This window comes from Girardinichthys multiradiatus, chromosome 7 (assembly GCF_021462225.1).
Source record: "Girardinichthys multiradiatus isolate DD_20200921_A chromosome 7, DD_fGirMul_XY1, whole genome shotgun sequence".
In the NCBI taxonomy this organism is placed as follows: domain Eukaryota; kingdom Metazoa; phylum Chordata; class Actinopteri; order Cyprinodontiformes; family Goodeidae; genus Girardinichthys; species Girardinichthys multiradiatus.
The window spans coordinates 36,052,920-36,078,003 of record NC_061800.1 but is presented as its reverse complement, the minus strand read 5'-3'; the positions used below and the strand labels follow the sequence as shown (position 1 = coordinate 36,078,003).

The 25,084-nt window shown below is 39.0% G+C and overlaps 1 protein-coding gene and 1 long non-coding RNA gene across 3 annotated transcripts in view; one reads left to right on the top strand and one right to left on the bottom strand.

Moving 5' to 3' along the window:
* cfap65 (cilia and flagella associated protein 65) overlaps positions 1-20,067 on the top strand; it is a 25,796-nt gene extending 5,729 nt beyond the window's left edge. The window contains exons 5-35 of one of the 2 annotated variants that reach the window (XM_047371151.1): positions 78-244; positions 410-618; positions 1,428-1,564; positions 1,658-1,883; positions 2,007-2,272; positions 2,357-2,530; positions 2,648-2,856; positions 2,972-3,128; positions 3,274-3,399; positions 5,101-5,352; positions 5,450-5,589; positions 5,730-5,814; positions 9,355-9,492; positions 9,658-9,814; positions 9,945-10,073; positions 10,161-10,374; positions 10,537-10,665; positions 10,847-10,937; positions 11,314-11,399; positions 11,574-11,640; positions 14,113-14,223; positions 14,356-14,547; positions 14,770-14,928; positions 15,098-15,241; positions 15,340-15,453; positions 18,372-18,506; positions 18,582-18,623; positions 18,737-18,957; positions 19,108-19,239; positions 19,324-19,665; positions 19,786-20,067. In XM_047371151.1, the coding sequence (XP_047227107.1) occupies positions 78-244; positions 410-618; positions 1,428-1,564; positions 1,658-1,883; positions 2,007-2,272; positions 2,357-2,530; positions 2,648-2,856; positions 2,972-3,128; positions 3,274-3,399; positions 5,101-5,352; positions 5,450-5,589; positions 5,730-5,814; positions 9,355-9,492; positions 9,658-9,814; positions 9,945-10,073; positions 10,161-10,374; positions 10,537-10,665; positions 10,847-10,937; positions 11,314-11,399; positions 11,574-11,640; positions 14,113-14,223; positions 14,356-14,547; positions 14,770-14,928; positions 15,098-15,241; positions 15,340-15,453; positions 18,372-18,506; positions 18,582-18,623; positions 18,737-18,957; positions 19,108-19,239; positions 19,324-19,665; positions 19,786-19,819 (4,785 nt within the window). In that variant the 3' untranslated portion in view covers positions 19,820-20,067. The remainder of the gene's footprint in view (positions 1-77; positions 245-409; positions 619-1,427; positions 1,565-1,657; positions 1,884-2,006; positions 2,273-2,356; positions 2,531-2,647; positions 2,857-2,971; positions 3,129-3,273; positions 3,400-5,100; positions 5,353-5,449; positions 5,590-5,729; positions 5,815-9,354; positions 9,493-9,657; positions 9,815-9,944; positions 10,074-10,160; positions 10,375-10,536; positions 10,666-10,846; positions 10,938-11,313; positions 11,400-11,573; positions 11,641-14,112; positions 14,224-14,355; positions 14,548-14,769; positions 14,929-15,097; positions 15,242-15,339; positions 15,454-18,371; positions 18,507-18,581; positions 18,624-18,736; positions 18,958-19,107; positions 19,240-19,323; positions 19,666-19,785) is intronic. The other variant, XM_047371152.1, reaches the window with a different exon arrangement.
* Positions 18,265-25,084, bottom strand: LOC124871682. Its single transcript, XR_007039078.1, has 3 exons — positions 24,992-25,084; positions 21,409-21,453; positions 18,265-18,418 (listed from the first exon to the last, which is right to left on the bottom strand). It is a non-coding gene; the product is annotated as an uncharacterized LOC124871682 (long non-coding RNA).

Sequence of the window (25,084 nt, the reverse complement as noted above, 5' to 3'; positions counted from 1 at the left end):
GACAACTGTATAGCTTATGTAGCTGTATTTTCATGTCACATAGCTTGATTTTGTTTCTGTTTGATTGCATGGGGCAGTGTGAGTATAAGGACAGCATTCAGTTTCAAGCTAAGGAGGGAAGCATTCAAGTATGCCTCCATGCCGTGCTTCCAAGTCATGCTCTGAAGGTGCCTGAAACAGTGATGCTCCCTCTCTGTGCTGTTCAGCATTCCACACAAACCAGTTTACCGCTAAAAAATGTCAGGTACCTTTGATCGTTCTTAGTGTATGTTTGTATGTCCCTGCATACATAAAAAGTGTGATTTTCTTTGATAATCGTCTAAGAACTCTTATCCAAATATATATTTTTTAAGCAGTTTCTCTTGAGTCATTGTTATCTCTTCAACTTTTCCTAATTTTTCTCTTTCAGTAAGGTTTTGCTGTCATTTAAATGGGATTGTGCAGCACCTTTCCAGCTCATTCCAGAACAAGGCCTGTTAAAACCCGGTCAGGAGTGTCTAATCGCAGTGGACTTCCAGCCGCTAGAGGCGCAGGTGTTCCAGCAGCAGGCACACTGCAGATTTGGAGAAGATGGGGACAAAGCTGATAGATGCTGTACTGTGCTTCTACAGGGGATAGGTACTGCTGAGACCAGACATGAGCTAGAATAATCTAGAAAGAAAGAGATGAGTAGAATCCACACATTAATTGAGCTGTGTGTAATTATCCATACAGGCTCAAACATATCCATACACTTCTACTAATATTTGGGTAGACGTCCAAATTGCAATAAAAAAAAAGAAATATATTGTTGCTGTAAACAAGGTTCTGCCATTATTCTGTCTTGATATTTTTCTGTTATTCTTTGCAGAAATAGTAGAGCTAATTGAAATGTGTTAGTTTGCTGTCATCTGTTTAGCATAGTTCATATATTTTCAACATGATTGAAGTTGGAACATTTCAAAAGATTCATTTTAGCCTGTTTTACCCCTTCAAAGACCAGTTTTTTTTTGTGTTTGAGACCATTATCCTGCTATCGTGTTTCACTGATCTGACCAAAACTGTCAGCTTTTGATAAAAAGAAATTAGTCGGGGTGTTTAGGAAACGATCACCAAGGTGCAAGCATACCATAACCTGGAACTTGCTTAAAATTGAGAATTCCATAAATTTAAAACAGCTCTACCATTTCAGATGAGAAGAGTGGTCAAATATTTAGCCGGAACTTGCTGATGACTATAAAACGTTTGTGGGTGAGGTACGACTTGCTAAGTGACATTTATCCAAATGCAAGAGGGGTTGTATGGATTGTATAAATTTGAGCCTGTATACAAAACACCTACACTTCCAGCAGTGCATGTTATGATATTAATTACTATTACAGGTTTAACATGTATCTCAACAATTCCTATTTTTAGTTTAAATTAAATCTGACTGTTTTTTTTTTCAGCCAAATATCCTTATCTTCAATTAAGAAATCCCAGTAAAAAAGAAAGAAACAGCCATGGTGATCCTGAGTTGCACTTTGGGTCAGTGCCTGTTGGTCAGAGTTTGAGTACACACTTTGAAATCTTCAATCCTTCTCCTGTAAGTAGTAGATACGTGTGAATGCACAACCTAGAGTTCAGACTCTGGGTTTTCTCACATTCTTACATTTTCCCTGTTGCTTCTTTTTATTAGGTTAATGTGAGCTTTTCTCTGTCACGGCTGTCTGGGGGGGCAGACATGTTTGGTTCAGACTTCCGTTGTGATGTCACCAGTGGTAAAATGATGCCGGGTGGATCGCAACAAGTTTTGGTCACCTATTCTCCCGCTGTGGTTGACATAGTCTCTGTGGAGTATTTGTTTCTGAGTTACAGAGGGGCACTCAGCAAAACTCGGATCAAACTCACAGGAAAGTGTACAGGTAAGAGGCATGCACTAAAATAATAAAAAAAAGACAACACATTTTTTGCAAGTAATGGAGGATAGTATTTAAGGAACCAAAAATGAGTTCTCCTTATATCAAAAACAACGTTTTTGCTTTCAGGTCCCAAAGTCTGTTTGTCCTCTTCTGTGGTCGACTTCAGGTGTGTTGAAGAAAGAGGATCAGCAGTAAAAACGGTGGAGCTGCTGAACTCTTCCCCTGTTCAGGCTATCTACCAATGGAATATAGACTGTAGAAACAGTGTTTTTAGTGTTTTACCAGCATGTGGCACTGTGCTCCCACATGGCAATATCAAAGTCAAGGTCCTGTACAGACCCAAACACCCTATGGCACACCACAGAAGAGTGGCATGTCTCATACTGCACAGGGTAAGAAAGGCAAATGTAGACATACTCACAAAATGCAAAGAGAGTACTAAATGTTTCTGAATATTTCATTGATCAAATTTTCAGGAGCCTTTGTTTCTGGACTTGATTGGTACATGTCACTCAGATTGTCAGCAGCCAGCAATATTAAAACCTGAGCACTTGGCTGTGTACAAGCATCAGTGGTGCCGCTTGCAGAACTCACCAGACTCTGTGTGTGACTTGCAGCGAGATCAAAATACACTCCTGAACCAACAGGAGGTGCTCTAGCCCACAAATCATTTTCACTTCTAAACCCAAACTTTCTTAAAAATGATACCATGTTTGATTTAATAACTCTTAATCTTTGTTGTGCCATTTTTTCCACACATTTCACAGGAACTAAACAGTGCTTCTGTCATTTCGGTCACACCCATGGAGAAATTTAATAAAATCAGCATGGATCCTCTTTCCTTTCCATCACTCCCATTTGTAACTATTGAACCGAGTGAACTGCTGTTCAATCACAAAACGACATCCCCTTCGTCCACCTCGTCTGCTGTCTCACAGTGTGTTTCCATTACAAACCATGCCAAAGGGAAGCTCAGGTATGTCATCTTGTTAGGGACTTTTGTTAGCCAAAATGGAAGTAAGGTTTTCATTTATTTTTGTGCGAAATGTGACTATATTTGAACACTTACAATGCTTATGATTCTGTTCAAGCCTAATTTGGACTGTAATCCAAGATTCCCCCTTTTGTGTTGCTCCCTCATCATTTGAGTTGGCCCCACTGAAGTCAACCACTGTGCGTGTGACGTATGAACCAAAACAGGTCAATACCCTGCATGGAGGAGAGCTTGAGTGCTTTGCATACTATAAGGTAGTATTAAATACCTCAATTGGTTCATTCTGGAAATCACACTAATACAGCTGTGCACCTGAGACTTTTTAGTTTGTTTTAAAAACCAAACAATGTCCTGATTTCCAGCTGTTTTAATATCACTGTGCCTCTCTGGATGCCACAGGATGATCCTGATACAGAAAAACTTCCATGTCAGCCTTGGTGTGCGACGGTCAGAGTCATTGGCCACTCCTTTCAGCCAGACAAAGAGCATTTCACCCCAAGCTGCATTTTGAAGCCCCATCAAGTGGTAAGCTAGAAGAACTCCCCAAAACACCCATTTTGTAACTGTTATTAGATCCAGTGCTTAAGTAAAAAACAGAACCTCTTCACAACAAATAAAAGAACACCTCCAGTTAAAATCTTCAAAATAGCAGAAATAGCAGAATAACAGCTGTGTACTGGATGAATGGATGGATGGTACATTTAAAAAACCTGTAAGATTACAGTGCTCAGTGCTGTAAAAAACTATTTGTCCCTTTACAGATTTCTGTCTGCCACTATAACTACATTTAGTTGACTCTGGACTCTTTAAAAAAGCAGTTAAAATAAGACACAATAAAAAAAAAAAATGGAGGAGAATTTTTTGAAGCAAAAGTTAACTGTGATTAATCACATTTTTAGACAGCTGAGTAGCCTCAATTTCACTATCCGCAACCATGCCTGATTATTGCTAAAGCGCTACAATTAAGAAGTAACCGAAATAGAACCTGCCTGACAGCATAAAGTAGACTAAAAGATTTCAAAAAGCAATACATCCCAGCCTGTGGTAAAATGTAGGAACAGACAGGAAACCAAATCACTGACATTTATCTGTCTGCAGAGGGTCATTTTTGGAAAGTCATTTTTTAAGGCTGTGAGACCTCGGGGAGTCAAAGTGAGAGCCATTACCACAAATGGAGAAAACATGGAACAGTGGTAGAGCTTCCCAGGAGTGGCTGGCCTACCAAAATTACAATTTAAGAGTTTTTCAACAGCTCATTCATGACAGACCCCCCAAAAAAAGAATACAGAACATCTAAGGCACTGCAGCCCCACTTGCGTCAGTTAAGGTCTGTGTTCATGATTCAACAATAAGAAATTTACCAGGCACTAACAACATCCATGAGAGAGAAACCAAACAATTCACAGAAACACACCTTATATTTGCCAAAAAACATCCTTACAATGCCCAAGACTATTAGGAAAACCCTTGGTGGATTGAAGAGACAAAAGTGGAACTTTTTGAACAGTGTGTCCTGCTATATCTGCTGTAAAACTAACACAGCAATTTGGGAAAAGATCACATCACACCAACATCACTCCAACATTCATTGGTGTTTGTTGTCCGATGGCCTGTGGCTGGATCCAGGATGGCTTGTAGTAAACTGTTGAATCACAAATTTTGCTCTCCAGCATAAAGTTCTGAAGGAGAATATCTGATCACCAATTTGTGACCTAAAGCTTAAATGCTCTTGGGTTGCGCAGCAGGATAATAATCAGCAGCACACCAGAAAGTCCACCTCTTTTGGAGCGGCCTAGTCAAAGTCCAGACCTAAATCTAATTGAATTGTATGGCATGATCTTAAAGAGGCTATTTATGTTTAAAACCCATCAGTGTGGCATAATTTAAATAAATTTAGGGTGTAATTACTTTTCACATGATTGCAACCTATTGCAATTGTTAATTTAGACAAAATACATTTTAATTTGTTTTGCTTTAAAAATCATACTTATATTTCCTTCATTATTAATTTCCTTTACTGTTTAGGTACAATATTTTAATTGATTTTAAGTGTCCCTGCAGAGTAAAAAAAACATATATTACCCTGTACATAATTATAGGATAAAAGGTCTTAGAAGTTGTTTTTACTTTTATTTTTTAATGTGTGTTTTATTGTCTGTAAATTTATCTGTAATACATCCAAGTAAAAGATTTGTTAATTGATCATTATCACTTTGTTCATGTTAGGTGTTGCCAACTCTAAGTGGTATCTCTTGTCAGACCGTGCTACTGCAGAATGATGGAGATCATCCTCTCACCTTCTGCCTGAATCACAGACCAGACAATGCCTTGCCAAAATCGGTACATATTTTGCCAGCCTGTGGTTTGATCCAGCCAGGAAATCACCAAATCATTACCATCAGAGCAGTTCCCACAGAGGACAGTCACAAGCAGTTGTTCAACTTACCACTGCAGCTCAATGCAGCTAAATTCACAAAGGTACCACACTACTCAAGACCATATGATGTGGTAAAATTTATTTGGACTGTTCTGGGAACTTTTAATTTGAATCTGTTAAATCTTTGTCCTCACTTAGGAACTGACAGTTGTGAGTGTTTTTGAAAAGCCACGTGTGTCTTTTGAAAACGGCAGCCGTTTATATTTCCACCCAACCGCTGTCGGCTCGAAAACCCAGCGCACCCATTCCATCAGGAACTTAAGCTGCGTGCCGGTCAAGTTAGTTGATTGATTTGTTATTTTCCTGTTCTCATTCTGCTCCTGGTTTTCAGACATTTTTTATGTTGTGATTGTACTTTGGAAATACCTCAACATCATTAACATTACAGCTGGCTTTCTGTGATTGTTCTCCATGACAGGTTTCAGTGGAGCATTTCAGAGACTGAACAGACGCTTATCTTTGTCAAACCAGATGCTGGCAAACTGCATCCCAATGAAAGCTCAGTAAGACACAGTCCCACATACTGTGTATTTAGATTCAGTACATTGCAAAAGTAGTCAGACCCCTTGAACATTTTCATATTTTGCACCTGGAAGTGCAGGTAAATGGTACATGCTTTTTTTAATTTTTTATAATACAACTGCAAGTTATGTATGTCATTCTAAAAGGTTTCTATATAGAGAAAGTACAATTTCAGCCCATTCTTTGCAAAACATTTTAGACTTAGTACTTTTCAAGTTATTTCACAGATCCCTAATTTTATGTAGGTTTGGACTTTTATTGCACCATTATTAAACATGAAGAGGTTTTGATCTAAAACATTCCATTGTAGCTCTGGCAGTGTGCCTAGCTAGTTGGCCTGCAGGAAGGTGAATGTCTTTTGTAGCCTCTAACAATGGTGTCCTAATTTTTGCCACATGGACCAAAATCAGTAAAAGGTGCTTGCGGGCGACAAAAATATGATAAAAATAATTCACACATTTGTGAGGTTTTTTAAAACTTTTTTTGATTATGGAAATGCGTGTAGTTTTAGAAAGGTTTTCAATTTATCAATAAAGATTTGGCTATGATTTCAAAAAATGTCTCTGCATGAACCACTTGTGCTGGGGGCCAAATATGTACGACTCTTGAATTGTGGTCAGAAATCAGTCACACTTTGGACACCCTGCTCTAACAGGTTTTCTTTTAGGGTTGCCCTGAATTTAACTCTATTCCTCTACTCGTCATACCATGGTTCATTGTGGAGATGGTGTGTTGAGGGAGATGTGTAGTGCTCGTTTTTCAACATACATTTGCATAAAGGCCAAAAAGTTAAGTTTCAGCAATTTCTTCCACATGTTTGCCATGTCCCCTACCTGGCTTGTAGCAAACTGTAAACAGGACTTCTTATGGCTTTTTTCAGCCACTCTTACCCCTGGGAAAAGGAGACTTTGACAGCGAGCTGCTGTCACAACAAATGATAGGAGTGAGACAGCTGGAAATAATGGAGTTCCCCTCCAAAACAGATTTACTCCACTACAGAATGAAAACCAGGAAAATGATCCATCTTCTGAGAACAATAAAAGGTTTCAGAACAACCTTCACTCTACACAGTCTTCTCCTAAGCTGCCAGATAAAAAGCCCCCCACCGGACAGAGAACCCTAATAGTGGGCAACACAGCTGTGGATGGGATTAAAAACTTCTGCAACAAGAAAAACACAGAAGTTATGATAGGTACCAGTAACGTGGTGTCTGATATTTCAGAGAATATTCTTGCAATCACAGAAAAGCGCCCGTCTCTAGAAAACCTTATTATACACTGTGGAACCATGGATGACGTGGCTAAGAAAAAATCAGAAGGACTGAAGGAGGATTTCACTTGTCTTCTGAATATTGTTGGAGGTCTCAATATCAAGGTGTTTCTCAGCGGACCCTTTGCACCGATTTTCTGTGGAGATGAGGTTTTTTCGAGACTTCTGATAATTAATAAACGGTTGAAAAAAACATGTGCCACCACCCCTGTGAACATCATCGACAACTTTAATATTTTTTAGGAAAAAAGAAAACTCTTCAAGCAAGATGGTTTCTGTTTGAACAAGCCAGGAGCCAGACGTCTCACATCTAATCTCTTCTATTCAGTAAATAATCCGCCAGCAGCTTCGACCTTCAGCAGAGAACATGGAGTATCAACAACAATGATAACGCTGCCTCCAACAGCTCCAGCAGAGACAACCGGCCAGTTGGCTGAGAAAGAGAGGTCATCACAAAAGGTCTCCCTGAAATCCACAGGAGAGGAGGACGCCCCCATTATACCCCCCTCCCCCAAAACCCAGACCCAGACCGACACACCCGGTAAACCCCCCTCACCCCAGACCCCGACTGCAAAGAACTCCCCCATCTCCCCACTGACCCCGCTTTTTACTTTACTGAATTCTGATAACATTAAAGCAGCTCTTAAAGTCGAGACCCAAATGGCTCTGACATCTTCTCCATTCAACACCCCCCGTGGCCGAGGCCCTGCTACTAAACCAACATCTTCCAAATGCCGCAGAGCCCCACCACCTCCTAATCTATCTCCTCCTAATCAGGACCTTCAAATCACTTCTCTGTGATACAGTCTGGGCCCCAGTGGTAACTCTATCAGAAATGAGCATGTCCAGGAAAAACTTGGGCCCCTAATAGGAGATAGTTGTAAAATCTCTGTGCTTATACGTGACAGAAAGAACAAAGCCGAAAGGATAAGAGACAGTAATAAACAATCAACAAAAGCCATAAACTGTCAGGTACAACCAGACACAGAGTTAGTATCAGCAACTAAGTCATATAAACTGGCTTTATTGAACATTAGATCTCTGTCAGGAAAATCATTTTTAATCATTGACTTCATTACTGACCACAATCTTGATGTTATGTTTTTATCAGAAACATGGTTACATGAATTTAATGAAGCTCCCATTCTGATAGAGGCGACGCCTCCGAACTACAATTTTCTTTGTGAGAGCAGACAGCAAAGAAAAGGTGGAGGGGTGGCCACTTTGTTTAAAAATTTATTAGAGTGTAAAAAAGTATTTCTGGGCAAATTTGACTCTTTTGAATATTTGGCTCTCCAGGTAAAGAGCCCGGTCCAAACCATGTTCTTGAATATTTACAAACAAACTTTTTCAGTGATTTTAATGAGCTTTTATCTGTGATATATGTTGATTATGACTGTTTAATTATTGTGGGAGACTTCAACATTCACATGGACAATCCTGAAGACAGAAGTGCAATAGATCTATGTGTCACTCTTAGAAATGTTGGTTTGACTCAACATGTTAAAGAGCGAACGCACAAACAGGGACATATTTTGGACTTGATCATCACTAAGGGTCTAAACATTTCCAAGGTGTCTGTAACTGATGTTGCTCTATCTGACCACTTTTCTGTTATTTTTGAAAGCATCATCTGCAATGACTCAGTTTGCCAAAGAGTCATTATAAGAAAATGCATCTTTAAGGAAAGTGCTGCTGAAACCTTTAACCAGATTTAATCTTCTACCTCCACTTTGCCCTGTAACACTGTAGATGAGCTGGTAGACAACTTTCATTCTAAAATCTCTGATATCATTAATTTAATTGCTCCAATTAAAGTGAAAGTCATTTCTGGGAAGAAAATGTTTCCATGGAGAAGTGCTCCACCAGTCATTTTCTTATCCATCATTCTATTCTCTTTATTTTATCTTTATTTTTATTTTTTTTTAATTACCTCTGTTTGATTTTCTGTATCATTGTAATGTTTTTCCATATGTACAGTGCCTTGAGTGCCTTGTTGCTGAAAAGGGCTATATAAATAAACTTGACTTAACTTAAAAGTTATTTTTCTTTCTTTTGTCTCCACACAACTATGCACTAATTGGTGTTGGTAATAATTAAAATCCCAATAAATAAGTTGAAGTTATTGGTTGTAACGAGACAAAATGTGAAGACGTTCAAGGGGTATGAATAGTTTAGCAACTGTAGAAGAGTTTGTGACTGAAGACTGATATTTTAAGCAATCTTTATTTTGATGTTTGCATTTATCCCAGCTTCAGACGTGGTCCTTTAGTCCTCTGGCAGAGAAAACATACACATTCAAACCTACTCTCAGCTTCCAGAGTGATGACTCTGAGGAGTTGCACCTCACCCTAGAACTGATTGGAATGAGCTCGACTGGTTCCATTGAGGTGGGACTGTCCTTGTGCTTTGTACACAATGTGCATTAGATGTTTTATTTTTTCTATTACCAACCAATACAGAGACAAAAACACTACCATGCTGTCCTGGAGTAAAAATAAGCAATGAAAAGAAATGTAATCAACCAGTTCCTGCATGTTTCTTTTACTTTCCAGGCAGTGAAAGAAGTCCTAGATGTGGGAGAGACTTTAGTTGGAAGCTGTCGCTCAGTTGAGATTCCTCTCGTGAACAAAAGCCCCTGCCCCGTCTCTTTCCGTCTCTCTTTAGAGCAGATGCTGGAAGAAAATCTCCCCAATTCTGAAGATAACAGTGGTAATTAGATGTTTTTTTGGCTTTCTTTATAAGAGTTGTACTTTGCATGTTTGATCTTTATAAGTTCTTTCCATTTAATCAGCATATGTGGTACTTGGGTTGACAGTAGTTTGCTTCCTGCCTCTTTAAGCCCTGCATCTGTACTGTCAAATGGGAACAATCGCATCACATTCCACTCTGCTACTCCAATCCACTCTCAGACTTTGCACACAGGGCCGGTACCGTTGGGCCATCCGCTACCAGATTTTAAATGCCAGTGGTAAACAGATGATATCATCAGAGAGTAATGCATGATATAAAAACTTTTCCCTCTGTGAGTTACTGCATCTGCCTGTCTTCTTTCCAGGCTTTGGCTTATGTCCTCCTCAGAAACTGTGTGAAGTACGAGCTCAGGGGGTGTTCCCCACCTTACAGGTGATTGATGCATGTTGCGGTGGCAGCGTGGCCAGGCTCTCCAAGGAATATTTGTGGAAACTCTTCTCATTAGACAGCCTCAATGAGCACCTGCTTTCCACCCCCTCCCCTACAGAACTTACTTTCAAAACACCCACCAAGCACAGGTCAGTTGCTGTCACTTCAGTGATAATACCTTTGCTAAAAAATAGAATTAGTATTTATCGTTGAAGAGTAAGTCCAGCAGTTTAATACGTTCTTTAAGAAGAACTCTTAATTATGTCAGGTTGTGCTGTGTGCTTGATCTTCTCTTTTGCTTATTTCCGTAGTCTGCACAACAGCCCCTCCATCTTCACCAAAGTCATGTTGGATTTTAATTTTGGTGCTGCTCCTCTGAATTCAGATCCCTCAGATTTCATATTGATGTTTTGCAACCCTGGTTCTATCCCTGTAGACTGGTATGTAAACAACAAACCGCAGAAAACACAGTCAAGCCATTCGGTGTACATGGGAGAAGAAACATGTTTTGCTATTTTAGTATTTTACAATTCACATTCCAAGGAAATAGTTTAACAAGAGAAGTTACAGATTAAACAGATTATTTTATTTATTATTTTTATGCTTCATGTTCAACATTAGGGTATTCTTATCTCCAGAGGACCAAGAAATGGAGCTGGAGGACTGGGCGGTGACAGGAGAGTTTAGCAGCACAGACCTGCATCAAATGAAGGTCATACTGTGTAGTTATGCACATTTTTTATAATTTATACCCCTGGCAGATTTGGTGTTAATGTTATTTTTCTCCAACTAAGAAGTTTGTATTGCAACAGAAAATAACACATGCATTTCCAAAACGAATATAGTTCAAGGGGTATCATAAAAAAAAAAAGAGAAAATAAAAATTTTAACAAGAAATGGCATGCTGAAATGTTTTCATAAAATACCTAATAAACAATACAAAGTTCTTATTTTAATTATTATAATTGGATATACATTTTGCTCAATTTAAAGTTAATGATGCATACAACATACATATTAATACAATTATATAATTATTTTTTGTATTAATATATATATTAGTTTATATATGTTTTGTTTATTTACAGGTTCAAGACAATCAACTCTTCAGAGTTTCCCCTCGTTCTGGAACTTTGCTTCCTGACCAGAAGAGGGCAGTAAGCTTCAGCTACAGGTCAGGGTCATTACACTATATAACAGGTTATCATTATAGTGTAAATTTAGAAAAACTTTAAACTTTTAAAATCAGAATTTAAAAAATCTTTTTTTTTTTTCAAATGTTGAAGCAAATGAGTCATTATTTTTGGTAAGCATCAGATTACACCTTTCAAGTCTTTTTCCTTCACAGTCATGACTTTATTGGAACTGACCGACTTCCTGTTGTGTTCAAACTCAATTTTGGCAGAGAGATTTTGGTGAGGTTTCTTACACTTAACTTTATTTTATTGAACTCTAAAGCTCTGTACAATTTACCCAAGAAGTTACAGTTTGCATCTAGGAATAAAGTCACAGTTTAATGCATGCTAGTTGCATAATGTATTGAAGGTTATGGCATTTGCTTGTGTTTGTGACAAGGTTAACTACAGGCAGTACAAGCTGATAATAATGTATTTCTGTCATTTTTGCTTTCCCACCCTTAAGGAATACGTTCATGAATAAGTAACTAGTACTGTGTGTGCCACCTATTTATTGTACAACATTTAATTTATCATCATTTAATAAGTATGAATATCTTTAAAGTAGAATCTTTCTTCTTTTAGATCTAGGAGATAAAACTCATATTGTGAGTGAAGCATATATCATTGAGACTCCTTGTTCAGCTGCTGTACTGGCAAATTGAACCTCACACATTTACCACAGTTTAGTTAATGTGTGTTTCCACTGCAGGAGCTTTTTCAGGAAAAGTTTGAGTGCAGCAAAAGTGCTGCTGGAGCAACTGCATGTGTGTGTGGTTATTCATCCTAGGTTACACTTCTCACAGGCTTTAATTGCTAAAGATTTTTATATTATTACAGACATCTTCTGAATTAAAACAGGTTTTAATTCAGTTTCAGAGCTTAACTGCTATAAAATTGTCATAAATGATGACTTTATACAGCCCACTATAATCCTGATTGTAATTGTCCTTTTTTTTTTTCTTATTTCCACTCAATTTGGGGTGGTAGTGCTGGGGTGGCTTTTAACTGCTATCAAACAATCTAAGATTGATGCAGTATTAGTCTGTTTTTGCTGCTAGTAATCACAATATGGACTTCACAGAGATCTCTGTCTCCCGAGTAGAGCAGCTGTCCTGCAGGAGGAGAACCCACTCAGGTTCAGGGGATGTAATCTACACTCACCGGCCACTTTATTAGGTACACCTGTCCAACTGCTTGTTAACGCAAATTTCTAATCAGCCAACCACATGACAACAACTCAATGCATTTAGGCATGTAGACATGGTCAAGACGATCTACTGCAGTTCAAACTGAGCATCAGAATGGGGAAGAAAGGTGATTTAAGTGACTTTGAACGTGGCATGGTTGTTGGTGCCAGACGGGCTGGTCAGAGTATTTCAGAAACTGCTGATCTACTGGGATTTTCACGCACTACCATCTCTAGGGTTTACAGAGAATGGTTAGAAAAAAAGAAAATATCCAGTGAGTGGCAGTTCTGTGGGCGCAAATGCCTTGTTGATACCAGAGGTCAGAGGAGAATGGCCAGACTGGTTCGAGCTGATTGAAATAACCACTTGTTACAACCAAGGCATGCAGAAGAGTATATCACCAAAATTGCACAATAGAAGATTGGAAAAAAGTTGCGTGGTCTGATGAGTCTCGATTTCTGCTGCGACATTCGGACGGTAGGGTCAGAATTTGGCATCAACAACATGAAAGCATGGATCCATCCTGCCTCGTATCAACGGTTCTGGCTGGTGGTGGTATAATGGCTCAGCCTACATGAGTATTGTCGCTGACCATGTCCATCCCTTTATGACCACAGTATACCCATCTTCTGATGGTTACATCCAGCAGGATAACGAGCCATGTCATAAAGCACAAATCATGTCAGACTGGTTTCTTGAACATGACAATGAGTTCACTGGACTCAGATGGCCTCCACAGTCACCAGATCTCAATCCAATAGAACACCTTTGGGATGTGGTGGAACGGGAGATTCGCATCATGGATGTGCAGCCGACAAATCTGCAGCATCTGTGTGATGCTATCATGTCAATATGGACCAAACTCTCTGCGGAATGTTTCCAGTACCTTGTTGAATCTATGCCACGAAGGATTAAAGCAGTTTTGAAGGCAAAAGTGGGTCCAACCCGGTACTAGCAAGGTGTACCTAATAAAGTGCCCGGTGTGTGTATGTGAAAAAGATAAAGTTTTGGAGAAATAAATGTTCAGAAACCCATAGTGGAAACACGCTTTAAAATCCATTTCCAAATCCTGCATAATCCGTTTTTCAATCTGTATTTCTGTACCTTGCACTGTTTATTTGGGTGGAAGTCCTATTGAATCTGAACTCTGGGTTAGCCTCTGTTTTACCAAGTCAGAATTAATCAGTGGCCGTCCTTGCTTATTGTTCTGAACTGAAAATATATTGTTACCAGCTTGTATTGCTAAGAGTAGTGGGCCTGGTCACTGGGCACAGAAAGGAAATGCCATCTCTTCTCTAATTTGGAACTAGAATTACAAAACATGGCGATTACGTCATTCCCAGATTCTGGTTCCAACGTCTAAGGCAAATCAAATGCATCAAAAATGAAAACATCATTACCATGCATTGCTAACTACTTGACATGTTCTGCAAAAAAAACTAAAAAAACTGGTGTCTTTGCTGTCATAAGCAAAACGTTGTTTTAGGGATGTTGTTGATCATTGCACTTTTTCTGTGTTCAGCTAAACTTTCAAGGAGTGACAGTGGACCGAAAGGAACCATATCTCCACTTTGCTTCCAATCAACATGTATTCACGTCTGTAGCTATCGGGGATTCTAGTCCTCCACGACAGGTATGCCTTTTTTAAAATAAAAAAACATTTTATTATTAATTGAATAAAAATCTCAAATCTTTTCACATTAAAGCCTCAGTCTGCATAAAGTTTCTAAGAAAAATCTCACATTTGTATTTAATACCTATTTAGATGTACGAATTGTACAATGGTGGCGCAGTGCCAGTATATTATGAAGTGGACCAAGCCATGTTGTCCCAGCTTCAGATGGATAACTATAATCATCCAGTCTTGAGTTGCCTCAGTCCACAGGGAGATGTTTTCCCTGGGACTAAAGCCACACTGGAATGGATCTTCTCTCCACTGGAGGCTAAGATGTACCATGTATGATTTAAATGATGTGTTGTTTACCTTTTTTAAAATCATATCCCATGTAGCTTTATCATTAGGGTCATACTGACCTTGTAGTTAATGGGTGATCTGAGTTTAAAGGTTAGATTGATGATAATGAACCACATTATACCATAATTCCTCATATTGTAGATTTTAATTGGGCAGGGTTTTTACACTCTTGTCCCTAAATTGTTTTGTTTGTATCACGGACAGATGGATGTTCCTATCCAAATCCAGGAAAGGGATTCAGTGATCATAAAGTTTGTGGGATGTGGGTTTGATGCATCATCAACAAGCTCTTCTAACCCCATTGAATGCAGTGTTAATAAGGCTCTTGAACACCGTGTGCAGAGGGGGCCATTTCCAGGACAGGTAAGTGCATCTGCACATTCAGCCCTTGTCTTTAGCAAATATTCTTCAATAATTTTTTGTAAAAGAAAGATCTTGGCAAATTTGCCTTTTATTAGAAACATGATGGTTGTGTATCTTACATTACTTGAATTTTCCAAATCCATCTCTGACTGTATGTGTGTCTGTGCAGAGGGCTTTCTTGTCCGATAACAGTGTCTTTTTTGGAGATATCCCTGTTCATACAAAGTCTTCGAGAGTCCTCTTCCTCACCAGTTTGTCCCACGTAGACACTGTTTACTATTTCTGGGAGATTCCCACACAGCGCAACCAACAAGTTTGCCCTACCAATTTATTATTTTTATACAAAAAACTACAAGAGTTATCATTTTAGCCCATCTAAGCATTTTCTCTCTTATGCATGTGTTATTACAGGTGGTACAGATCCATCCAGAGCGAGGCTGTCTTGGTCCAGGAGAGTGTGCTATTGTCGTCCTGACTTTCATGGCTGATTACCCCACTGTCTATCAGCTAGATCTCATATGTCAGGTACCAAAGTGTTGCTCTAGAATCAAGGCTGCTGTATGCCGCCCCTCCAGACATTTGCACATTTGTCATGTTACAACCACAGACTATGTACTTTTGGGATTTTATGTAATAGACCAACACCAAAGTAATGCATGCCTATGGACTGGAAGGGAAATGCTACATGTTTTTTTTTCACAAATAAAAAACTATTTTTCTCGTAATCACCCTTCAAGAGTCTTCTAATTAGTCAAATTAATCTGTGTGTAGTTTAATGGCAGAATGAATGCAGCTTTTCTGTGACAACCTCAGGGGTTTGTTGAGTGAAATACAGCATGAAAACCAAGGATTGCACCAGAGAGGTGTGGTGTGATGTGAACCTTATATTAGGGTTAGGTTATAAAACAATATCCCAATTTTTGAGCATCCGATGGAGGGCTTGCTAATCCATCGTTCAAAAATAGAAAGAGTGGTACATCTGCAGACCTACAAAGACCTTCATGGCTGTCCATGTACACTGACAAGCTGAAAAATGAATATGTTGGGGATAAACTAAACACTGCACATTACCATGAACAAAAAGATTCCCTCTTGGTGAAAAACGATGATAGGAGCATAATGTTTGAGGGTTACTTTTGTTCAGCAAGGAAAAAGCAATCATGGAAAATAACCATTCAGCCAAAACAACTATAAAATGTTTTAGATCAAAGGCAAGGCAAGTTTATTTATATAGCACATTTCAGTAGCAAGACAATTCAAAGTGCTTCACATGATGGAAAAAATAAAATAAAAAACATAATAGGCAAAGTACATTATAGTGACATAAAGGTAATTAAAAAATAAAGAGAATAGAATGATGGATAAAAAAATGAAAGGAAAATTGGACTGAAAACTTAACTAATAATGTTTAGATGGCCCAGTCAAAGGCCACTCTAAACAAATAAGTTTTTAATCTTGATTTAAAGCAATTTAGGGTTTCGGCGCTTTTACAGTTTTCTGGGAGTTTATTCTATATTTGTGGAGCATAAGAACTAAAAGCTGCTTCTCCATGTTTGGTTCTGGTTCTGGGTATGCAGAGTAGATTTGAGCCAGAAGACCTGAGAGGTCTGGGTGGTTGATACACTGACAACAAGTCTGTAATGTATTTTGGTGCTAAGCCATTCAGTGATTTATAGACTAAGAGAAGTATTTTAAAGTCTATTCTCCGAGCTACAGGGAGCCAGTGTAGGGACTTTAGAACCGGGCTGATGTGCGCTACTTTCTTAGTTCTGGTGAGGACGCGGGCAGCAGCGTTCTGGATCAACTGCAGCTGTCTGATCGACTTTTTAGGCAGACCTGTGAAGACACCGTTGCAGTAATCAATTCTACTAAAGATGAACGCATGAATTAGTTTTTCAAGGTCCTGCTGAGACATTAGTCCTTTAATCCTGGAGATGTTTTTTAGGTGATAGAAGACCGACCTTATTACTTTCTTTATGTGCCTCTGAAGGTTCAGGTCTGAGTCCATCACTGCACCCAGGTTTCTAGCCTGATTGGTGGTTTCTAGCTGTATTAAATGAAGCTGTGTGCTACCTTTTAAACGCTCTTCCTTTGGTCCAAAGATTATTACTTGAGTTTTGTTTTGATTCAGCTGAGGAAAATGTTGGCACATCCATGCATTGATTTCTTCTAAGCATTTACCCAGCGCTTGAATGGGTTCATAGTCACCTGGTGACATTGTAACGTATAGCTGTGTGTCGTCTGCATAGTTATGATAACTTACGTTGTTGTTTATTAAAATCTGAGTTAGGGGGAGCATGAGCAAAACATATGTATGTTACAAAAGGGCAAAGTCAAAGGCTGTGAATCTTGACTTTATTTAAAAAGGGACAAGGTACAACTTAAACATAAATGTCACCATTTGATGCACTCTACTAGATTATAACTTTTATCCATCCATTCATCCATTGTACTCCACTTATCTGAGAATGGACCACGGGGGCAACAATTTCAGGAGGGATCCCCAAACATCCCTCTCCTCGGTGATATCCTCCACCTCATTCTGGGAGATCCCAAACAGTTCCCAGGCCAGATGGGATATATAGTCACCTCAGCTCACTCCTTTCCATGAGGTGAAGCAGCGGCTTTACTTTGAGCCACCCCCAGATGGCGGAGCTCCTCTCTCTGTCTGTCTGTCCATTCTCCAGAAAAAACTCATTTTGGCCGCTTGTATCTGGGATCTAATTCTTTTGGTCATGATCCATATCTCATGACAAAGCTCAACCACCAGGCGCTCTCCCACAGGCTCCTGTGGTCGCCGTATCATCAGACTCCATGAATCGCTCTTTATCTGACCCCTCTCCTGAGGCCATTTTGTCATACGTGACCTAAACAGGAACTAAAGCTTCGGGCAACATAGCCCTCAGGATCATAGGGTTACACAAACCCTAGTCAAGGCCACCTTAATGACGTTAAGCTGACCTTATATGTGCCAGCTTGTTCACAAACAAGAGAGACAAGAGGATTCCTTCATTACCTGAACCTTCTCCATGGCATTAACAGTATCATAGCTACATCTAGGGGTAAAAAATTGAATTAAAAGTAATTCCAACTGCTGCTACATTATAGCTGACCTTTTAGGTGATTCACATCTAGTCCTTTGACTGATTAAGATAAGAAGAAGGTAAGAAGAATCAAGATAAGAATAGTTAATAAAATACCAAAAACAGCCATAATTCAGAAACATCATTAAGCTGTAGCAATACTTTCAATGCAATCTGATGAAGCGTGAGTTTGCAAAGAATTGTCAAACATCTCAGTCTCCAGATGTAAAAAACTGGTAGAGACAAAGCGCCAGACTTGCAAGGTTTTTATTTGAAACAGATAAAAAAAAAAACATGTACATTTTTCCTTCACTACACAATTAAGCACTATCCCATGTTGTGTCACTTTCTTCTCTCCAGGTTACTCACGAAGCTGCACTCGTTGAGAACCACAATGCCTTGCAGCGCTGGGAGGCAGAAAAAAAACGACAGCAAGATGAATTTATAATTACAGACAGGAGCGCTTCTGACAGTCAAAGAGTTTTAGTAGATGAGGTCTGACTTGAAAGACAGTTTGTTAAATTACGACAATGTTTTCACTGTCTTTACAATATTTTATTTTTAATACAGATACCTCCTGCAAGAAAAGGGCCACCCTTCAGAAAATACAAGGTTGTCTTTAGTTCCCATCTTAGTCATGCCACTGCTTTTTACACATGATGTAAAAACATGAACCTAACGGAGCAAAACCTTACTGTATTATAACTTGTCCACTTCCACTTCAGACTCTTCCTCCTATCTTTACCAGCAGTAGTAGCGAAGCAGTCAGCAGTTTATATGCCAATAAAACGAGAGCTGAGAGACAGCTACAGCGAGAAGCAGCTAAAGTACGGAGGCGCCCCCAACCCCCTCAGCCTTGTCTGCTGCACCTGAGTGTGACAGCCCACTCCCATGACCTTCTGGACTACTTCACGCGCTTTCCTGACCAGTATGACAAGCATTTTAGGTAGTACCTTTTCACACTGAAGTTAGTATAATTACAAAATTTTGCTAAAACATCTTCTGTTACTACACTACTATCTTTTTGCATTTAAAGTTTTGTTAATTGTGTGTTAAACAGTGGGTGATCCTTTATTTTCACTGCTTTTTTATGTAGATACCTTCAGTTGACTAGGACCCAGCAAACTGCACGCAATTCTTTAAGCACATCCCTCTCTGCTGAGCTGTTTTTATCAACACATGGGGCTGGGAGAGACATCCTCGTGGACGTACTCACTTCTCTTTACAAGTAACATGCAGAGAAAAACAACTCGGTGTGTGTGAACTTCCTATTGCACGTTTTGTTTTTAATTGTTTTTCTTTTACATTCCAGAAATCTGCTTGATGATAAAACTTTTCTCGAGTCTCTGATGGCTTTAGCCTTCAGGCCTCCACCCTACCAACCTTACCCCTCTACTAATCCCTCCTCCATTCTCCCATCTTCACCTCAACCTCCAGTTCTGGTGAATGGGACAGTAGACGGAGAAAGAGCCGCAGGATGTTCAGAGACAATTTCTCGAACCCAGACCACACATTGGCCTGAGCTTGCTCCTGTTGATGTTATTGAGGATATTTTGTTGAACACGCTCCAGAACATAATGATGGAAGCTGTAAGGGGAGAGCTGGTCCTTACAGCACACCCCCCCACCATCATGCTGCCCCCTTTCTCTTTGAGGTAATTATAAACACAGGTTTATCAAACACCTGATGTGTTACTTGTTGCATTATTTATCAGTTGCATTAGTTATCAGTTAATAGCTGCAACAAGAACTTTATGTTTTCTATGTTCTATTAGGAGCGGGCAGGCCTTGGCTGAAGAGGACCAGTAGATCATCAACTATCATTATCTACACAGCATCTAACAGGCCAAAATTCCTCCACTGCTTTCTTTTACATCCAACTTTTATCAAATCAGTATTTCTTCTACGTCCCAGAAAAACTAATTTTTAACTGGTGGGAGTTGTTGGAGATCATTTTTCCACTTATTAATGTAAAAGGGTTTAGCAGATGCTTTTATTAAAAGCGACTTACAAATGAATCCAAAACCACTTACAAATAAAATTTAGAAACAAAAACATTTTGTTTGGGATAAATTAATCACAAACATTGTTGTCTTGTTTCACCAGCAACATGAGGAAATTAATCTTATGGGGACAGCTAATAATAGAGTAATAAGTAATGCTGTAAAATGGAAATATTATTTTAGTTATCTATATCTCTAGATAATATCAGCTTTGTATCTTTTTAAGTTGCATACCCACCACCAGTCCAGCCAATAATGCAGCAAATTGTGTCATCAAATAAAAGTAAAGAGCCCTGAACCTTTCAACATTTATTCATCACATTGCAACCACAAACAATAATGCTAAAGCTAAGAGGCCACACTAACTCTGCAGGAGCTGCAGAGATCCACAGTTCAGGAGGGAGAATCTGTGGACATAACATTTGCTCGTGCATTTCCCAAATCTGACATTCATGGAAAGGTGGCAAGAAGAAAGTCATTTTTGAAAGAAAATCATAAAAAGTCCCCCTTTCAGTTTGCCACATGTCAGATGAGACTAATGTATATATATATATATATATATATATATACGCAGACAATCCTGGAAGACACTTGTCGTGGTGTTCTTCCACCAGCACAGTGACCCTGAATATACACCCAATGCTGCAATAAAGTAGTTTAGATCAAAGCAAATCCCTTTGTTAGAATGGCCAATTCATATTTGTTGCAAGACTTAAAGTGTTTACCAATGCTTTCTATTACTCTAGAAAGAAAAATTAGCAAAACTGTTCATCTATAAATTTGCAAAGCTGGTGGAAACATGCCTCAAAGGAAATGCAGTCCTAATTGCAGAAAAACATGGGTTTACTTAGAGTTGACTCAAATTAACTGAATAAAAATACCAGAGTTTTCACATTTCTATTTGCTAAACTTTTAAAACCCATCATTTCCCTTCCACTTCCTATTTAAATCCTTCTTTGTGTTGGTCTGTTACATAAAATAGATGTAAAATACATGTACAAGTTTGCGGTTGTATATTGTATGTTGTGGGCACACAACATACAATATACAACATTTACATCTCGTGACCATATCATTTTGAACCTTTTAATTTATATGGAAATTCACAATATTTACACTTTATCATTTGTCCTTAGATTTATCACATGAATTGCCAGAACTACCTTGACACTAGCAGTAGCCTTTTTTTCATGTATAATATCCACAACAATCCTCAAAGTCCAAGTTTAACTTGAACAGTCACAGAAGTAGATTGGAAAAAGTTTACCAGTAGTATTACTATCCAAATAGTGCAGTATATTTGAGTATAGATTAAGTAAATTGTTTTTAACTTGTAAAATCACTTAATCTAAACTTGGAAATAGAAGAAAAGATCTTGTCATGAAGGTATTGGACCTGTTTGTCCTGAGTTCTCTGCTTCTCAAATTCAGAGTAAGGGACCTAGAAGACACGAAGAAGAGAAAGGAGGAGAAAATGAAACTGCAGGTTTGCATCTTTATACACTGACAAGAAGCTGAATATTTGCAAATATATCCTATGGAGGCGTCTACTCTTTGTGGCTTCCTTCCCCAGCAGGTGTTGTGTGTTGCTGCAGAAACGGTTTTGACCATCCTAACACAGTGCAATTCTATGTAAGACAGGGCAAATGGTAAAAAATATAAATTTTGATATACTTCGAAATTTCATTTAGCCAGCATGCAACCCGGTGAGCTGCACAGTGGCACAGTTGGTAGCACTGCTGCCTTGTAGCAAGAAGGTCCTGGGTTTGATTCCCAGCCTGGGGACTTTCTGCATGAAGTTTGCATGTTCTCCCTGTGCATGTGTGGGTTCTCCCTGGGTACTCTGGCTTCCTCCCACAGTTCAAAAAACCTAACTGTTATTGGTCTCTAGATTGCCTTTAGGTATGAGTGTGTGTTTTCAGGATGATATGTCCCTGTGATGGACGGGCAAACTGTCCAGGTTATACCCCACCCCCTGCCCAATGACCACTGGAGATAGGCACCAGCTCCCCCACAACCCTGCAAGGACAATCGGGTGTAGATGATTGATGGATGCAACCCAGTGCTAAACATTTTTATTATCTTGAAAGGAAAAAAATCATCCAGCAGGTCTAGGTATTTTCATACTATTGCTGACATGCCTTTTAATTAAACATTCTCACCCCATAACACTTTGAAAAATACCAAACAGCTCCAAATTAAATAGTTCTTACCTTTTGTTTCTGTGTTCCCTCTGAGATCAAATCTCCACATCTGGATCAAACATTTCAACACAATGATAACTCATGATTAATTCCCCACAGATCAATGAAGCATTTATTTTACCAAGTTAAATTTACAAGTTATATCTTCAACTTTATTATGGCCTCTGAGGTTGTTCTATCTAAAGCTACAGGAAGTACACACATGGACAAAATTGTTGGTACCCCTCGGTTAATGAAAGAAAAACCCACAATGTTCACAGAAATAACTTGAATCTGACAAAGGTAATAATGGATAAAAATTCTATGAAAATGAACAATTGAAAGTCAGACATTGTTTTTCAAACATGCTTCAACAGAATTATTTAAAAAATGAACTCATGAAACAGGCCTGGACAAAAATGATGGTACCCATGAAAATAATGTGACCAAAGGGAGATCACAGGTGTCTACATTCTTGTAATCAGTCAGTGGGTCTATATATAGGACTACAGGTAGTCACTGTGCTGTTTGGTGACATGGTGTGTACCACACTCAACATGGACCAGAGGAAGCGAAGAAAAGAGTTGTCTCAGGAGATTAGAAAGAAAATTATAGACAAGCATGTTAAAGGTAAAGGTTATAAGACCATCTTCAAGCACCTTCATGTTCCTGTGACTACAATGGCACATATTATTCAGAAATTTAAGATCCACGGGACTGTAGCCAACCTCCCTGGACATGGCCGCAGGAGGAAAATTGATGACAAAATAAAGAGACGGATAATACGAACGGTAACAAAAGAGCCCAGAATAACTTCTATAGAGATTAAAGATTAACTTCAAGCTCAAGGAGCAGTGTCAAATCGCACCATCCGACGTTGTTTGAGGCAAACTGGACTTAATGAGAGACGACCAAGGAGAACACCGTTGTTGAAAACAAATCATAAAAAAGCCAGACTGGAATTTGCCAAACTACATGTAGACAAGCCACAAAGCTTCTGGGAGAATGTCCTATGGACAGATGAGACAAAAATTGAACTTTTTGGCAAGGCACATCAGCTCTATGTTCACAGACAGATAAAATGAAGCATATGAAGAAAAGAACACTGTCCCTGCTGTGAAACATGGAGGAGGCTCTGTTATGTTCTGGGGCTGCTTTGCTGCATCTGGTACAGGGTGTCTTGAATCTGTGCAGGTATAATGAAATCTCAAGACTATCAAGGGATTCTAGAGAGAAATGTGCTGCCGAGTGTCAGAAAGCTTGGTCTCAGTCGCAGGTCATGGGTCTTGCAACAGGATAATGACCCAAAACACACAGCTACAAACACCCAAGAATGGCTAAGAGGAAAACATTGGACTATTCTGAAGTGGCCTTCTATGAACCCTGACCTAAATACTATTGAGCATCTTTGGAAGGAGCTGAAACATGCCGTCTGGAAATGGTACCCTTCAAACCTGAGACAACTGGAGCAGTTTGCTCATGAAGAGTGGACCAAAATACCTGCTGAGAGGTGCAGAAGTCTCACTGACATTTATAGGAATCATTTGATTGCAGTGATTGCCTCAAAAGGTTGTGCAACAAAATATTAAGTTAAGGGTACCATCATTTCTGTCCAGGGCTCTTTCATGAGTTTATTTTTAAAAATAATTCTATCGAAGCATGTTTGAAAAGCAATGTCTGACTTTCGTTTGTTCATTTTCATAGAATTTTTATTCATTATTACTTTTGTCAGATTCAAGTTGTTTCTGTGACCATTGTGAGTTTTTCTTTCATTAACCGAGGGGTACCAACAATTTTGTCCACGTGTGTAACAGGTAAGACTATGGGAAGAAGCTGGAGTAACTGCAGAGAAGCCGCACATGCATGGAAGGAACATGCAGAAAGAATCCAGGCTGATATTTGAACCTAGGACCCTCTTGCTGCAAGTGCAGTTTAATTTAACTCATTTCAAATATGTTCAGTCAATTGTTTTAATGCAGATTTATACATTTTTATTTAATATTCAACCATTTCTCTGATTATAGCTCATGTTGATTGGCAATTAACAATTAAAATATAAAACAAACATTAAATGTTCTGCATGGCCGTGCTGTGCCATATTGTTGTTTACTTGTGGTTCCAAGAGAATCTCAGCGTAGTATATGCAGAGCTTGTAGGTAAGGTTCAGGTAAAGGTTGTATTTAAGGGGGCTTGGTTTCCTCTGAAATAGGTATTTAGATATGCCGCCCTATGTTATTTGCGGAAGTGTAAAGATTCATAATTGTTTTTCTCAAAGCAGATTCCTAAACTAGTAATTCTGTCTTTGTCCATGTCTCTGTCCTCTCCAGCCAGTTTTAGACACTACAAGGTGTTTTGCTGGATACTCCCCATCAAAAGTAGAGATCTTCTCCCCCCTTCCAACTATAGAAGTCCTAAAAGGCAAGTGATTCTTTTAACACATTTTTATTCATTCAGTTTTTTGGGATCCATTTTCTTGGTCTGAATAAATGATTATTTCTCTAATGACCTTAAAAGGTACTCATTAGTAAGAATTTTCTTACTTTGCGACCTTTAGAGTTTGTTGAACTCTTAGGGCCTGTTTCCACAATTGATTCCTAAATGTTTTTTCTCCAGAACCTAACAGTCCAGAACCTTTTTATCTGTTTTTTTTTTTTTTGTGTGTGTTTCAACTGGGTGCCCAACGCTAAGTTGGCCCTCCTCCTGTGAAGTACTGCTTCAATCTTGGGACAAATATCACAAAATAAAACCACAACAGCTATGTTACGGCTGGTGGCCGTATGTGTGTTTGTTTTGTACCTTCATCAACAGACTGGCCAGCCGATGTCGCTGAAAAGCACCGTTTTCCTCCATGCTATCGGTACCGCTGTTTCTGATAGGATCGGATTTCTT